The sequence below is a fragment of the Microcaecilia unicolor genome, chromosome 7 (assembly GCF_901765095.1).
Source record: "Microcaecilia unicolor chromosome 7, aMicUni1.1, whole genome shotgun sequence".
NCBI classification, from domain to species: Eukaryota; Metazoa; Chordata; class Amphibia; order Gymnophiona; family Siphonopidae; genus Microcaecilia; species Microcaecilia unicolor.
Window position 1 is genome coordinate 73,967,266 of NC_044037.1, and position 17,599 is coordinate 73,984,864.

Genomic DNA, 17,599 nt, shown 5'->3' on the forward strand with positions numbered 1-17,599 from the left:
GGTGGCCCGTGAGACGTACACGGACTGTGCAGAAGCCACCCTTTACCTCTTGAAAACCCTGGAAGCCCAGGGGTACCGGGCCAGTCGCAAGAAGGCGCAGATATGCGAGATCGAAGTCGAGTATCTGGGGTTTCGCCTCCGAGAAGGAACCCGAAGGCTCGGTATCCCCCGAACCCAAGCCCTCCGCAACCAACCCACTCCTGCAAATAAGAAGGAACTACGGGCACTCCTCGGAGCCGCTGGATATTGCCGCATTTGGATTATCAATTTTGCCATCCTGACCCACAGTTTGTACGCCAAACTGAAAGGACCTGAACTCGAGGGCCAAAATCTCCAGTGGGAGAAACACGAACTGAAAGCCCTTCAGGACCTCAAGGAGGCCCTTGTGGCCCCACCAGCGCTCGGACTGCCAGATGTGACTAAGCCGTTCTACTTGTTCATCGACGAAAAGAAGGGATTGGCACTTGGAGTCCTTACCCAACTGGTCGGTACCTGGCAACGCCCTGTAGCATACCTCTCCAAGAGCATGGACAACGTGGCACGAGGATGGCCGGGCTGCCTACGAAGCATTGCTGCTGCTTGTCTCCTGATACACGAGGCCAATAAACTCACATTCGGCCAAACACTTTTTGTGACCACACCCCACACCATCCGCGGCCTACTCGAGAGCCACGGACCCAGATGGATGACCAACTCCCGATTGGTCAAATACCAAGCCCTCCTGTGCGAAAATCCGGAGGTGCGGATCCTGGACACGACCAACCTCAATCCTGCCACCCTCCTTCCGGCCCCTGAACCACCACTCCACGACTGTGAAGAGGTAATGGCCACTGTGCACTCGAGCAGACCTGACCTGAAGGATCAACCCTGGCAAGGGGGCATCACCCTTTTTACCGATGGAAGCAGCCAGGTGATAGAGGGAATTCGAAGAGCTGGCTATGCGGTGGTATCTGAGGACCATGTGATCGAGGCTATGGCTCTGACACCCGGAACATCAGCCCAGAAAGCGGAGCTAATCGCCCTCACCAGAGCCCTCCTGTGGGCTGAAGGGAAAGTTGTCAACATTTACACCGACTCCAAATACGCTTTCCTCACCCTACAGGTGCACGGAGCCTTGTACAAGGAGAGGGGATTTCTGACAGCTGAAGGGAAAGGACTTGCAAATGCCGCTGAAATCTGCCAATTACTCGAGTCGGTATGGAAGCCGAAGAAGGTGGCTGTGATGCACTGCAGGGCCCACACTGGAAGAACGGACCCTATCGCCCGGGGAAATCAGCGGGCGGACGACGCTGCAAAAAGGGCAAGTCAGCTCCCCTACTCCTCTCACCCTCCTGACCCCGTGCTCGTCGTCCAGCTCCCCACGGAGACCCCTATTTACACCCCCCAAGAAACGGAATGGGCCCAACAAGAGGGTCTACAGTCACGCAATGGCTGGTGGATACTACAGGATGGGCGCATATGGATACCCGAAGCCTTGGCCTGGACGGTGGCCAAGGAGGCTCACGACCGCACCCACCTGGGAAGGGACGCCCTGGGGCGCTTACTTGAGAAGACCTACTACATCAACAAACTATCCCTGTGGACCAAAAACGCTTCCAGCCGATGCGCGACTTGTGCCCGGAACAACCCTCGAACGGGGCCCGGCCCTATGCCAGGACATGTTCTCCGAGGCACCAGCCCTTTCCACGTGTGCCAGATTGACTTCACGCACATGCCCCCGGCGCGCGGCTACAAAGCTATCCTCGTCGCCGTGTGTACCTACACCGGATGGATTGAAGCCCAGCCTACTAGAACGGAAATGGCTAAAGAAGTTACCTCCCTACTGCTTCATCAAATCCTACCCAGATTCGGCCTCCCCAAGCAAATAAACTCTGACAACGGTCCCGCCTTCGCTAGCGAAGTAACACAACAGCTCAGTACCAGACTGGGCCTCGATTGGAAGTTGCATTGTGCCTGGAGACCCCAAAGCAGTGGAGTAGTGGAGAGGGCTAACCGATCCCTGAAGAACCAGCTAGCCAAGCTATGCCAAGAAGCAAAAGCCAAATGGCCCGACCTGCTTCCACTGGCCTTGCTGCATCTTAGGTGTACCCCCAAGGCTACCGGCCTTACTCCCTACGAGATGATGTATGCTAGGCCACCACCACTACCCTCCTTTCCCGACTCCTTGCAGATACAGGGTGAGAGTTCCTTAGTGAAACAGATGAGAGCCTTACACCAGGTAGTGCAAGACATCCAGCAGTACACTGAAAGAGTAGCACCCTTGGTCCTCACCAATCCTACGCACAGGTTCAGGGTGGGAGACGAGGTCTGGGTAAAAGAGTGGGATGAATCTGACTGCCTAAAGCCAAAATGGAAGGGGCCCTCCCTTGTTCTCCTAACGACCTCCACCGCTGTTAAAATTGCAGGAAGCCCAGTGTGGATACATTGGACCCGATTGAAGCCTGCTGCTCCCACTAGCAGCTCCCTGAAGCGTTGGACTGCGCACCAACATCCTGACGCTCCATTACGGCTGACTCTAAGAAAGACGTGAACCACCAGATTCATGCCTGCCCAGCAACAGGAACTCAGTTTCTGGACCCACTGCGTTTTTGGCTCTCTCTTTATCGCAGCCATAATCGTGGGCCTTATCATCTTCTTGCTGCAAAGGCTCGGATACCTTCCACCGCATATATGATGCTGAGCCTACTACTCCTCCTTTGCTCAGTCCCGAGCTATTACCCCTTGAGCCAGAACTGTACTGAATGTTTGCGCCTCGTGCGCCACCGTATAGAGGGAGGATATCACCTAGTCACTACCCTCATTCACCAGACGCAGCCCCCGGAAGGCGATTGCCAGTTTCTCCCGACTTGTGCCCTCATCACTCCGAATGGCCTCCAACAGTTCCACAGATGCCTCCAAGGAAATCTCACTATCTGCCACAGCCCTACCAAACCAAGATACTACAATGTCACCCTCAGCGTAGGACTCCCTGCGTATGTGGCCGGACCTCCGGGAGTCGAGGGAGATGGCATTCTGTATTACATTAATTCCACTCGTATCCTTGTCGGTGGCATCCAAACTGTAGCAACCCTCTCCTTCGACGTCTGTGCCGCCATGGACAAGCACCCTTGGTCTCGCAAGTGTGGTAGCCAGAGTTGGCGAGAGGCATACGTTAAGGACCACAAGTATGTCTGCCCCTTCAGTCCAGACATGAGATGCTGTTCCCCGTGGGTGTGGCTCCCATGCGCCGGCGACACTCGAGCCTCGGGCTGGGACCGAGTATGTGCTTATACGGGAGGAGGATATGCCGGATGCGCCGGCCTGGGCGAATTTCGTCGAGGTTCTGGTAACTATGTGTCCCTAGACTGGCCCATCCGAGGACACGACATGCCCTGGAGAGGAACGTGGGGCCTCGGCATTGACGGCGGAGGAATGGATCCGTTGACATATATTACCATATATCAGAGTCTCGAAACGAAGCCTCCTACGCACTACCAGACTACTGTTGTCGGCTACCAAGACGTATTTGATGAAATTGCTCGTGCTGAGCAGACCGAGACTAAATTCCCCATTTCCCCAGAAGCCCGAAATATGTTCCTCAATTTGGCTGAAAACATCGCCCTCTCCCTCGGAATTGCAAACTGTTTCGTCTGCGGAGGCACCGACATGGGTGAACAATGGCCCTGGGAAGCGAGAGAGATCCGACAACACACATGGGATGCACTCAACACCACAAACATTACCTTTCCCCAGCGCCCGAAGCCATACGAATGGGCCCTGAGAACCAATATCATAGGTACCCTCTGCGCTAGTCGAGCGCCATCGAAGCGTTACTCTGTACCAGTGGGAGACTCTGCTTGTACGGGGGTTCTTCAGTATAATGGCAGCCGGACGACCTGGTGGCAAACGGACAACCTGCCCGCCCCGGAGCCTATCTGGACAGAACCCACCTTGAACACGACATGGACATACGGAGGGAACGCCTCCCTCAAGTGGGTAGCCCCGGCGGGCTACTACTATATCTGCGGACGCAGGGCCTATGAACAACTCCCGACCCGCTGGTACGGTACCTGCCTCTTGGGCACGGTCCGACCTAGTTTTTTCCTTCTGCCCATACAAGTCGGCGAAACTTTGGGAATCCCCCTATACGTGGAAAAGGGGCCTGATAACCCTACCCGACGAAAACGGTCTTTCCCAATCATCAAGCCCAAAGTCCAGATTGGGGACTGGAAGGACAACGAGTGGCCGCCTGAACGTATCATTCACTACTATGGACCGGCCACATGGGCTGAAGATGGTACATACGGGTACCGCACCCCTATCTACATGCTAAATCGCATTATTCGCCTACAGGCCGTACTCGAAATCCTCACTAACGATTCTGCCCTGGCCCTCAATATCCTAGCTCGACAGAACACTAAGCTCATTACCGCCGTCTATCAAAATCGCTTGGCTCTTGACTACCTCTTAGCCCAGGAGGGCGGGGTGTGTGGCAAGTTTAACCTCAGTAATTGCTGCTTACAGATTGATGACCAGAGCCATGTCATCAGGGATATAACTGACCGGATGGTCAAACTAGCCCACGTCCCCGTCCAGACCTGGAACAGTGCGTGGGATTGGACTTCCTCCCTCACCAGCTGGCTCCCAACCTCCGGGAGCCTGCAAGGCCTCCTCGTCATGGGTGGCCTGTTCTTGCTGTCTTGCCTACTAATACCTTTGTCTCTCCCCTTAGTTTTCAGGTGTCTCCGCTCCACCATGGAAAGCATCGCTGACCGCCGTGCTGCTGCCCAACTTATGGCTCTCCAGATGTACTCCCCCATTCCCCAGTCTGATGAAGCTGACGATGAAGCACCTTGTGGCTGATGTGCACTTTGAACCCCCTGAGTCACTCAATGGGCCATCACCCTTGTGCCAGCAAAAGACCGGCTACAAAGGGGGGGGGATTCCACTAGGGGCCCTCCGTCTCAACCCCAGCGAAGCAACCAACGGCTGCGCAAGGGCTTAGGGCTCGCTTGTTGCCTCCCTCGCTAACTATCCTTGTCCTTTCTTTCCTTTTCAGGGTTCATGGAGGTGATACTCTCCACCAGAATGGATGTTCAAGTATCAAAAGGGGGGAATGAAGGAGTGGAACGCCGGTACTACCTGAATACTACTGAGCAACAGGACAACCTCATGTTTTGTGCCTACTGATGGACTTTTACTTATGCACTCTACCTCTGCTTTTGGCTGTTTGGCCACACCTTATTACTGCACTGGACATTTGTGCCTTATCCAGTTTTACTGTTTACTAACAAGACAAGTTTGCTGTTTACTAATGTACAGACAGAATGCAGGGCTATTAGATATATATAGCTTGTAACAGTAGTTTGCAAGGCCTATACAAGACCAGCTTGCACGTAGCAACGCCATCTGAATAGGCGACCTTGGAGGGTGCTGACACCCCCCTGCATTCCTGAGCCGCACCTTATCTCCTGTGCTAGAAAGGAGCATTGTGTGTGTACAGAATAAGCTGCTAAGTTTCGTTTTTCTTGCCAGTATCATTTCAGTGTTATGACGTGTGTACGTACTGGGACTACAATTTTGTACTGTAAGAACTACAAATGTTTACTGCGCATGACAGGTATGACGTGTAAGGGGCCAAATGCGCAGGCCCAGTAGGGAAGTATAAATGTAAGCGTCAGATGATTTATGACACACAGTGTCCCGAGGCTACTCGGTGCTGTTCACTTGCTAGCAATAAAGTTGCCTTGTTTGGAACCAAAATTTGCCTTTCGTCTCCTGATTTCCCACCTGTTTCAGTATCATCTTATTTTCTTTTCCATGTTTTACTTTGTTTGATTTCTATTGATAACCTTTGAGATACCCATATATTTTATGAAACAATATATTCAGTATCACAGTCCTTCCTTCTCCTGTTCGACCATCTCTCAGGGTCACAGATACTCAGTTTCTCAAAATGGAGCAGAAGTTAGCAATGATTTGAAGGCCTAGAATTCCCTTTTGGTATTTAACACTGAAAAACTTGAACACAAAGCTTGAGATTTATGTTATGTGTAAATACCAAAATATAATAAAAACTTGCCTGTTTATAGCTACCCATTACGCACGTACATATTTGAGCACATGAAATAAGAAATAGCCAAGACATGTTGTCCAAGGTACTAGAGAAGATCAACCACTAACTATTCATAAAAGCCTCTAGGTCTTATAAGTCAAAAAGGAAAAAAAAAATTAGGGTCACATGACACTATGTACGGGAGCGGTCACTGTTAGCTCCGCTTCGTGTACCTCCTTGCACTTCCCGTTGTTTAAACCCCGAGGAGAGCAGTTAATCTGATCGTAAACTGCCTCTAAGAGTTGGAGAAGCTGATCCGGATTGGAATTTGCGTTCGCTGACAGAGATGGCTGCTAAAACTATGAGAAAAGGATAGAGAGAAAAGCAGAGCGCTGGACGACAAAATGGCGGCTCCGGCAAGCCCGCCGAACTCGGCGGTCGGGTCTGCATGGGCAGCTGAAATAGTAGAAGTCACAAGCCCCATGGAGGTTATATTGGACAAAAAACTAACTGGTCTGGACACTAAGCTGGAAGGTCTGCAGCACAACATGGCACAACTGTATGTGCCATGAGGTCAAGGGTAGTGATCTGTCGCTTGCTTAATTTTACCCACAAAACGGCTATCCTGCAAGCTCTGAGAGGAGGAGCAGATCTGAGCTACAACCACCACAAAATCCTCTGCTTACAAGATTACTCAGCTGCAGTTGCTGCGCAGAGACGATCCTTTTCGCCAGTGTGCTCACAACTGGTGCAGCATAAAATTAAATTCGCTCTGCTATACCCAGCGAAACTGCGGATTAACTAACAATCTTCCACTAAAATCTACAACTCAGTCCAAGAAGCCCAGCAATATGTAGAGCAAATTCTAAAGAAGGGTGACGAATGATCTGAATGTTATGGAGTGGGGCTTACCTCTTACAGAGGCTTTCAATTTATATGAACTTTGACCTCTACGGATTACAACCTTGACTGTGGGATTATGTCTCGACAGTATGGCAGGGCAGATGAGTTGGAATGTACTATGAATGCAGGGTCAGGCAAAGTTATCACTTTTCTTCCTTTTTGGGGGATTGAGATTTAATCCGCGGGAGATTTGTGATGGCGGGATCCTACAAGGTAACTCCAAAACCTATTTAACTCGAAGTTCCGGTTTGGATCGGGACTCAGTGACATGATGGATGCACCAGTAACCGGAGCTATAATTCTTTGCTGAAATAACTTGGAATTGGAGTTTGGTTTGTTATGTTATACTCCTGCTGACAGTAGGAGTCGCTGAAGCGATTCGCCAATTTGGTGAAGAAAGCTGATTATGTATATTTGAGCCACTTATTGATACAGAGGGTGCTGTGCAAGGCATATAATGGAGACCCTTGAAGTCATGCATGGCTGGGGTGAGCAACCTTAGCCGATCGTTCAGAGACTTGGTGAATGGTCTAAGGTGCATTACACATGAGTAATAGCTGCAGGGATTACTGTCGGCTCACAACAACTGTGCTACAAAGGTTGACTGACCATTCATGAAGGTCTAATGATAACTTTGAATGAATAGAATGTATGAGAGCTTCAGTTGGGAGGTAATGTTCGAATGCGATGGAGAGTTTGAGTGGGGACTTAGAGGGTTAAGAACTATTGTGAAGTAGTCTATTTCAGGTTCATACTACGATTTTTTTATATTATTGGTAAACATGGGGTAAGGTGAAGGAGTTTGTACAATCATAGCTGAGGTAACTGGAGGGAAGTTGATAGTTCATTATGTTAGAATTTAACTGCTATTGATTGTGATATAAGGATTGAAACTGTTTTTGTTACAGGTTATGTTGTTTTTGAGGAAGGTATACACGACCAGATTGTAAAGGGGGGACTACACTTGGGAGGGAAAATTGGGTCAGTTGTAACTGTGATCATAAAAGGGATAGTGGGGGTACAGATCTATAATTCTTAGTAGGGGTTCACTTGAAGGTATTAATACTGGGTGGGAGCTCGCTAGGGAGGAAGACTCAGAGTGAAGTTACTGGAAGGGAAATTTGGAAATAAGGGTGGGAAGATGCTGGCCCGTCTCATCGCGCGGAAACAAGCCTCTCGTGTTGTGGTGTCATTGAGTGATTGCGCTGGCAAATTATGTCATTCTGAATCTGAAATTCGAGATATTTTTAAGGATTTTTATCAGAAGTTATATGATGGGGGGGGGGGGGGGTCGGGTCTTTCGGGGACACTATCTGGATGGAGTGGAATTGCCAAAATTGACTGATAAGGAGAGGAAAACTTTAAACACCCCTATAAGTTCTGACGAAGTGCATTGGGCAATTAGTAGCACTCAGTTGGGGAAGGCACCTGGTCCGGATGGACTTTGGGTGGAATTTTACAGAATGATGGGCGACGCTATGGTTCCGCCACTGGTGGAGGCATTTAACGACTGGGTGGAAAAGGGGCAGCTCCCTAATCAGCTGAACGTGGCTCAGGTTATATTGATCCCAAAGGCTAAGCATGATATCACATTGCCAGAGTCATACCGACCAATATCGCTACTGAACTGTGAAGTGAAATTTTTTGCAAACATACTGGCCAATAGAATGAGTCATGTGCTGCCAAGGATTATACATGAGGCTCAGGTAGGCTTTGTTAAGGGCAGATACATCTCGAAGTATCTTAGAAGAATTTTGGTATCGTTAGAGAAGATTGGGATAGAGGTCGAATCAGCATTAATAGTAAGCTTTGATGCCGAAAAGGCTTTTGACCAGGTAACTTGGGATTTCTTGTTCACGGTATTACAAGCGTATGGCTTTGATGGTTGGTTTTTGGGAGCAGTTAAAGTGCTCTACGCCTCACCAAGAGCGAGAATAATGGTGAATGATCAGTGCTCGGATGATTTCGATATTGAGCAGGGCACACGCCAGGGATGCCCTCTGTCGCCATTGCTCCTTGCGCTGCATTTGGACCCACTGATAAGAGATATCTACTCTAATCCAGCTGCTCATGGGGTGACTCTGGGCAAAGTTAAATTCAAATTAGCAGCCTTTGCTGATGACCTTTTGGTCGTGCTTACAAAACCGGTAGACTCATTGCTAGCATTGTTAGAAATATTTAAAGAGTTTGGAGAATACTCAGGTTTTCGTTTAAATTTGGAGAAGTCCGAGGCCTTGGCTACTGATCCGGCTCTTTGCTTGGCCAGGAGAATTCCCTTTGTGTTGGGCGAATTTATTTTTTTTTTTTCTGGGAATTCTCCTGAAGCCGAAGTTGACTGATCTACATACACTTAACATCAGGAGATTGTTATCCCAAACTAAGCAAAAGTTGAAACAGTAGAGCGCACTGCAGCTACCCTTGACAGGGGAGGTTGAGCCTTGTACGTATGGTGATTCTCCCTCGTTGGCTCTATGTTATGCAAACTCTTCCCCTTTATTTGATGAATAAGGACTTGGGAAGCTTTTACCAGTTGGTGATGCGATTTTGTTGGGCAAAAAAGAAGGCAAAAATGAAATATCATTTGCTGTGGGGTGGTTGGCCACAGGGGGGCCTAGGCTTGCCTAATTTGAAGTTATACAATGTGGCTTGTCTATTAAGACATGTTAGAGATTGGCTGTTTGGCTCTAATTATCATACACCATTAGAGCTGGAGGAGGCCTTTTTCGCTCCCTTTTACTCAATTTCTCTGTTGCAGGTAGGGAAATCTCTGGTTCCTGGCTGCTTCAGACAGAATGTATTGTTCAGACCTTTGAGGAAGGCTTGGCAGTTTTGGGGGAAATGTTTGAAGGTGGACTTGGGAGTTATGGAATTATTGACTATAAGAGGGAATCCTATATTTCTGTCTGGTATGGAGAATCCAATCTTTCGGCGCTGGGAAGAGCGAGGACTTGACTGTTTGGAAGCAGTAATAGGGATGGATGGGAAGATAAGATCTTTGGAGCAATTGTTAGGCAAGGGGAATATTCAGTGGGGGGATACATTTGCCTACTGCCAATTAAAACACTTTATTCAGTCATTTGATGGAGAACGGCAGTGTCAGAAACAGGGGGCTAAAATGAAACATTATTTTGAGGAAATTTCAGACACAGACCCCTCTGTTTCAAGTATGTATAAGGTGTTATGGGCCTTTGGGATTAATAAGGATTTCAGACAGCTTAAGTCTTGCTGAAAGAAGGACTTGGGAGTAGATTTGTCGCCATGGGATGTTCTTCGACAGCTGCAAGGAATACCGAGTTTGGTTAGTGGTGCCAGTACCTGGAATGTGCCTTCCGTGTAATTCATTGAGCCTATTTTACGCAGGTCCAGTTAGCAAAGTTTGGAGGGGCACGCACATCGATATGCCAACGCTATAAACGGGCAGAGAATACATTTTATCATGCTTTTTGGAGCTGCGAGGTGGTTCGGGGTTTCTGGGATAGAGTCGCAAATTATCTGTCATCCTTGTTATCATGTGAGGTAGTTGGAACACCAACTCAAATGTTATTGGATATGCAAGGTTCATTTAGGGGGACCTCGTCTGAGGGAACCTTGTTATTCCATAAGTTATGTTTACTAGCGAGGAAATGTATATTGCAATAATGGACATCGGAAGCTGCTCCAGAGTTTTGGTATTGGCGAAATCTTGTTCACCAGTTGATGATGTGGGAGGCGAGAGAATCTAACACCTCTCAAAAACATAAAAATCAATTTTTAAGGGTTTGGAGGACATATATAGATTTTTTTTGTTTTGTTACATTTGTACCCCACTCTTTCCCACTCATGGCAGGCTCAATGCGGCAGGCAATGGAGGGTTAAGTGACTTGCCCAGAGTCACAAGGAGCTGCCTGTGCGGGGAATCAAACTCAGTTCCTTAGTTCCCCAGGACCAAAGTCCACCACCCTAACCACTAGGCCACTCCTCCACTATCTGCTAGAGGTAAGAGCTTGGTACTTAACGTATTGTAAATAACATGGTGGAGGGAGATTATCTATTCACTCCTTGGATTGACAGGAGTCTTTCTCGGGGGACACTGGGGACTAAGGGGGGGGGGGAAGGAGGTAAATATTTTTGATAAGTAATCTTCTTCTATTGCATATTGCAAACAGGAATTGATAGGGACGTGGTTGTTATATGTTGTAGGGTTGCGTTTGATGATAGCGGCTACTGTGGGAGGGGGGAGTAGGGGGACACACCAAGGTACAACAAAACAAATTGAAGGCAGAAAACTTGGATTGTCTATGCTGACACATTTTATCTGGTGTATTTGTTGAACTGTCATATGTATTTTTTGACCTGTTTTCAATAAAAACATTGAAATATAAAAAAAAAAAAATTAAGGACCACCAGCGGGAAACATAATCAAACCATATGGTGATATTTCACTGGTTTCTCTTCACAGATCCAAATTTCAGTTCTTTTTATATTAGTTCATATATTACTGCTGTATAGAAAATCAAAAATACACTTTTGTTTACCATTTACATCCAATGACTGGAAGACCATCAACTATGACATGAATTATATTTCATATACTGTGTCAGGGAGTGAAAAACGTTGAGATAAATTTATGGAAACAGCCCTGACGCAGTACGCAAAACATGATTCATGTTATTCATTATCTTTATGCCCCTTTTGCACCACCCTACATGTTTGCATTTTTCTTGTAATGGCACTCATCCCTCCATATGCATCCCCTGGTGACCTCAAGAGCAGACTACACTAATGAACTGAAACTAAGGCCACACAGAAATGTGCAGCACTTCCACCGATTTATCCGTCCCTCTCTACTCGTCTTTCTTACCAAACTTGCCACTGAGTGCACACGACAGAAGAATATCAATTCCTTCTGGGGGTAATCCTTTCTGTGTGCCAACACTTTCAACAGTGTTCAGGTGCTTCAGCAGAGTACCATTTCCTTTCAACTGCACATGGCCCTCCACTAGAAAGAAAGAAAAAGCTTAATCCAGAGCATTAAAATACAAGAACAATGATACAGTCTAGAAACAGGAGCACATAGCAATAAACCCCAATCTGCTCCTGGCCACAGTGATGTGATATATCATTTCTCTCAAGAGACGAAAAATATAAACATTTCCCCAACTTGGAACTTTTCTTGGAAAAGTCAATTTCTAAAAACAGTTTCATAATATTATTCAGAAGTTAATCTATTGAAATTTATTTACTGCCTTTATGAAGAGATTCACCCAAGGTGGTGTACAAAAGATATAGTTTAATATAAAGCTTACAATTTTTTGTTAATCTAATATAATTTGCTCCTCCAACATTCCAATGTGTCTCACTGGGATCGTAACCACCTGCTGACATCACTCCTCCAACGTTCTCCTCCAACGTTCCAATGTGTGTCACTGGGATTGTAACCACCTGCTGACGTCACTCCTCCAACGTTCTCCATCCCCCCTCCCTCCCAGTTCCATGGGACCCTGGAACTGGGAGGGAGGAACAGAGGGGGGACACGGAACTCGGAGGGAGGTGGAGGAGGCAGGGGAGAGATGCTGCACATGGATGGATGGAGGGGGCAGGGCACAGAGGACGTTGCCTGGATAAGGATGAATGCAGGAGAGAGAGCATAATGCAGGGGAGGGAGGAAGGGGGGGGGGCTGGCACACACTCTCATGCTCAAACACACACTCTCTCTCTCACAGACACACTCGCACCCAGTCTCACTCTCTCTCTGTCACACACACACACACTCGTACATAGGAATGTGATTTTGCGCAGTCAAAACACTCTCCAGACCAAGCCGCCACAATGACTGACCGAAGAGTCTCCATACGAAAAGAGGTCACTCTGAGAACACGATTGACCGCTTTGAGATCTAGGATCAGTCTGAAAGAAGCCTCTTTCTATGGGACGAGGAAATAAATGGAATATCGACTCTGCCTGAGCTCCGAAGAGGGAACTGAACAAATTGCCTGGAGGCTGAGAAGCTTTTGCAGAGTTTCCCTGACCTCCATCGCCTTGAGGCGAGAACGGCAGGGAGACTACAAAAGGGCGTCTGGTAGAGGACACGCAAAGTCTAAGGCGTACCCTTCTGAATAACCTCTAGAACCCACTGGTCAGAGGTAATCTGGGCCCACCACCAATAAAAGTGCGCTAAGCGAGCTCCCGCAGAATCAGAGGCTGGGCCCGAAAACCCTCAGTGTGGAAGACGGGAAGGAGGTGCCCGCTTCTCTACCCCCTCTTTGATTACCTCGAAAGGACCGATTCCTTTGAAAAAACCAGGACCGCTGGACCGGAGTCACTCTACCTGGTCTATAGCGATAAAAATCGCTGCCCATACTGCGGCTTGAAAATAAACCACGTCCAGACACTCTAGGTCGAACCTCAGGCAGGTCTCGGGACCTTAGTATCCCCCAAACTGCGGACCAACTTGTCCAGCTCATCACCAAACAAAAAAGAACCCCTGAAAAGAAATCTACTGAGCTTAGACTTAGAAGCCAAATCTGCTGACCAACCTCGTAGCCAAAGAAACCTACGTGCTGCCACACTTAAAGCCATAGACTTAGCGGAGGCTCTCACCAAATCATACAAAGCGTCCGTCAAAAAGGCCAAACACATCTCTATCGTAGCCACTTTGGTATCTATAGCTGACAGATCATCCAAAGACCTATCCAGCACCTTCTCAGACCAACAAAAGAAAGCTCTAGCAACCAAGAAACCACAAATAAGTTGCCTGTACCGCCAAAGCAGAGACATCAAAGCTACTCTAAAAAAATTACTCTATAAGGTGATCCTGAGCATCTTAAAGGGCTGTGCCACCATCTACAGGAAATGTATTTTTAGTAACAGCAGAGACTACAGCATCCACCACCGGCGGCTTCAGGAGAGATTTGTCCGAGTTCGGAAACAGATAAAGACGAACCACAGATTTTGCAGGACGAACAGAAGAATCTGGCACATCCCACTGCGCCTGAATAATGTCCCTAATATCCAGGTGCATAGGAAACGTCCTACCTGGCCTTCAAATGCCCTTCACTAGGAGGTCAACCTTCCGTCCCTCTACAGCAGGGGACCCTTGTGCTTCAAATTGCAAAGTGGTGGCAACCAATGAAGTTAGCTCCTGTAAATCCTCCTTGTGAAATATTCTCACTACCAAAGTGTCCTCTCCCTGGGGAAGAGCCTCAGCTCCTGAATCAACCTGATCAAAATCTTCAGAAAGTTGCCCCTCACTGAAAAATTCTGGCTCCTCAACAGATGGCATCTCCTGGTCTGGATCAGAGACCAAGTCCTCCTCCAGATCCCACGACTGTCTAGGTCTTTTAGCAGAAACCAACTGACCCTCCACAGGCCTTCTGAAAGGAGCCTTGGGAGGGTTAGATTTTTGAAAAAGAAAAGCACGATACATCTACAGGACGAATTCTGGAGGAAATCCTCCCCCCCCCCCCTTCAGACCCTGCTGGCATAACAGAAAGACTCCCTGTAGGATGCAACACTGGAGGAACTGGCAAAGAAGCAGGCTGGGACGCTGATACAGACGGAAGGGACAAGATGGTAGCATTTCCCGCCAAAGTCTGAGCTGACTGTATGTTTCTAGAAACACCTGAATCAGAACCCCTCGATGCCAGCGAATTTGAAGTAGTTGCATCTGCCTCTGGCAAGATTTCTACCGCAGTGCAATACTTACAGCAACACACAGCACAACGGCGGAATTTCTTTGCCATGACGCTGAGAACTCGCACGTCTTTTAACTGCTGCTGCACCTAAATTGGCAAAAAGAAAAAGGGAGGCCAGTCGCAATCAAGTGAGAAAGGGAGCCACTTTGCTTGCTTGCACCAAAGCAACAGCTGATCAGCTTTTTTGTTTGTTTTTTTAGCAGCTGCCTCTCCCTGCCTACACAGCTGTTTTCCGGAAGACACGGTAGTGGGAGGTGGGGATAGTGCTGGGCAGACTTATACGGTCTGTGCCAGAGCCGGTGGTGGGAGACGGGCGTGGTGGTTGGGAGGCAGGGATAGTGCTGGCCTGACTTATACGGTCTGTGCCAGAGCCGGTGGTGGGAGGCGGGGCAGACATACGGTCTGTGCCCTGAAAAGACAGGTACAAATCAAGGTAAGGTATACACAAAAAGTGGCACATATGAGTTTATCTTGTTGGGCAGACTGGATGGACCATGCAGGTCTTTTTCTGCCGTCATCTACTATGTTACTATGTTACTGAGGCAAATCCAATTAAGACAGTGCATCACTCCGATGCTAGGGAGGACATGGGGGGGGGGGGGGGGGGACCCAGCCACCTGAGTGTGACACCCTTAAGGCTGCTGGAGACCCCCACAGGCCTCAGCCTCCAACAATAGGCAAATACTCCAGATGCACAGAAGAAAGGAAGAATTAAACTAAAGAGCGCCAATCCTAAAGCCTTAGCTAAACAAAGATCAAAAAAGGAAATAAAGAGAAATAGCAAGAAATGAGATTGAAGGGCTCACCACCTTCCACCTGCTGTAGACTGAAAATACGTGATCTGTCTCTAGCTGGCAAGGGCTCTTATTGGCTCTCCCTGGAGTCAAGTTCTGTGTCCACCTGCTGAAAGGCGTGCACAACTGTGCTGGTCCGGAGAGACGCTAAGGAAAGCATCATTACTTGCAAAAACGAAAGATATTACTAATATGGAGGAGTGGTCCTGCACCTAGTCTGTCACAATGGCATGATTTGATGTTTAATCTGCTTCTCTTTGAATGAAGGGGTGTGGGGTCTCTGGAATAGATACCACCTAGGAGAATTATCAATTTGGGAACCATATTGGGAGGGAAAGGGAAATGGGACTTGATATACCGCCTTTCTGACGTTTTTGCAACTACATTCAAAGTGATTTACATATATTCAAGTACTTATTTTTATACCAGGGGCAATGGAGGGTTAAGTGACTTGCCCAGAGTCACAAGGAGCTGCAGTGGGAATCAAACTCAGTTCCCCCGGATCAAAGTCCACTGCACTAACCACTAGGCTACTCCTCCACTCTTACCCATAAGCAGCAAAGTCTGATTCTGAATAGGTGAATGGTGGTTGCACTACTAGGTGGAGAAGGAAACAGGAGGGTCTGAAAAGGTTTACTATAAATTTATTGAAAAAAAAAAAAAAAAAGTTTGCGAGTTCTCTTTTTCTGCGCTAGCCTTTCATTCGTGGCTTTTGTTTACCTAGGAATGGAGGCCTATATGTATCTGGTGTGCGAGAGCAGAGGGAGTACACCAGTCCTGGCCCTTCACTCCCTCTTCCCCTTCTTTTCTTGTGATACAAGAAAGGCCTATTCTCCTAAAGAGGGGGGGTGTACTTTGAACTTACTGACTACTGCATTTGTGTCTATTGTTCTCTCTAGTGTTTGTACGCTATATGGCATGTTCCTTTGAATTACTGTTGTCTGTTCAATGTTTCTGAATACTCACAATGAAGATTTCAAAAACACTTCTATTCTTTCAATACACAGCATAACAAAAATTCTTATGGTGAGCTCATCGGGAGGTTCCAAACTGTGTCTAAACTCACAAGGGGTCTCAATCAACTAAAGCCCAGACAAGAAAATGATACCTAAAGCAAATTAGCAGGGCAGTGATTTTAGGCATGGTCAGCAGCATCCAGCTTCAAAACCATACCTGGATATTCATTTTGTGGCAAATCCTCTGATTTTTGGATCCCAAATGGAAGTCTTCGGAACCACTGAATTACAAATATGACCCAAGTCCTTTAGTGAAGGAAAATTCCTTACCCTAGACATTTTACAAAATTATTCAACAGAACACACAGATTCCAAAAGGAAACCATAAGAATCACTGGCATGTTTGCTACCGTCAAGAAATGTGAGGAATGTTTCTAGCAAATGCTTACAAAAGCTATTTGTGTTATGTCCCTTAAGCAGGTAGTAGTTGTGCCAAAGCAGCTCTACCAGTCTTGTTATCTGTACTGACCCTTTGCATCATTTCCAGATAAGCATTCTTATACTACCAGGTCAACGATTATAATTGTTGATGCTGTGACTAAATTTTCCAGCCTCACTTGTAGGATGGTCTTTTTGAGTGGAGTAGCTGCCTAGTGGTTAAACCAGGGGGCAGGAACCAGGGAATCCAGAGTTCAAAGCCTGTTTCTCCCACTGAGGCTCCTCCAGATCTCAAGCATGTCACTTTGCTTTATGCCGCCTCAGGTACCAACTTGGAGCATAAGTTCTCTCAAGTGGGAACCTACCAAGGAGGTTGAAGAAAGAATAGGAGACAACATGAGCCTATCTGGCCCATTATGTGGGCTGAAGCCAGTAGGTGGAGCTTGCCACCACACTGAGTTACCCAAAACAATAGTAAATGCTTATTAGAAATAAGAAACTGCTAATGAGTGGTCCACCTGTAAAACATCTAAAGCTGATCCAGTTGGATAGGCAGTACATTAAAAAGTGGATGATAAAGAATTCTTTTTTTTATTTGAAAGCTTCTCAAATGTAGATATCATGAAATAAAATTAAAAAAATATTACTAAATGGCATAAAAAAAATTATTGTAGCTGGTAGAAACAGCAAATGACTCTAACCAATTAAAGGTTATTCCATTATGATAGTGCCTCTGTGTACATCCGTATACTGCACAAGCCGGCATGTTTCTAAATGAAAGAAAGAAAACAACAATGAACA

General features: G+C 47.3%; 1 protein-coding gene across 3 annotated transcripts in view; it reads right to left on the reverse strand.

Annotated features, from left to right (window-relative positions):
* CENPI (centromere protein I) overlaps positions 1-17,599 on the reverse strand; it is a 122,132-nt gene that overhangs the window by 100,681 nt on the left and 3,852 nt on the right. For all 3 annotated transcript variants that reach the window (XM_030210014.1, XM_030210012.1, XM_030210013.1), the window contains exon 3: positions 11,778-11,915. In XM_030210014.1, the coding sequence (XP_030065874.1) occupies positions 11,778-11,915 (138 nt within the window). The remainder of the gene's footprint in view (positions 1-11,777; positions 11,916-17,599) is intronic.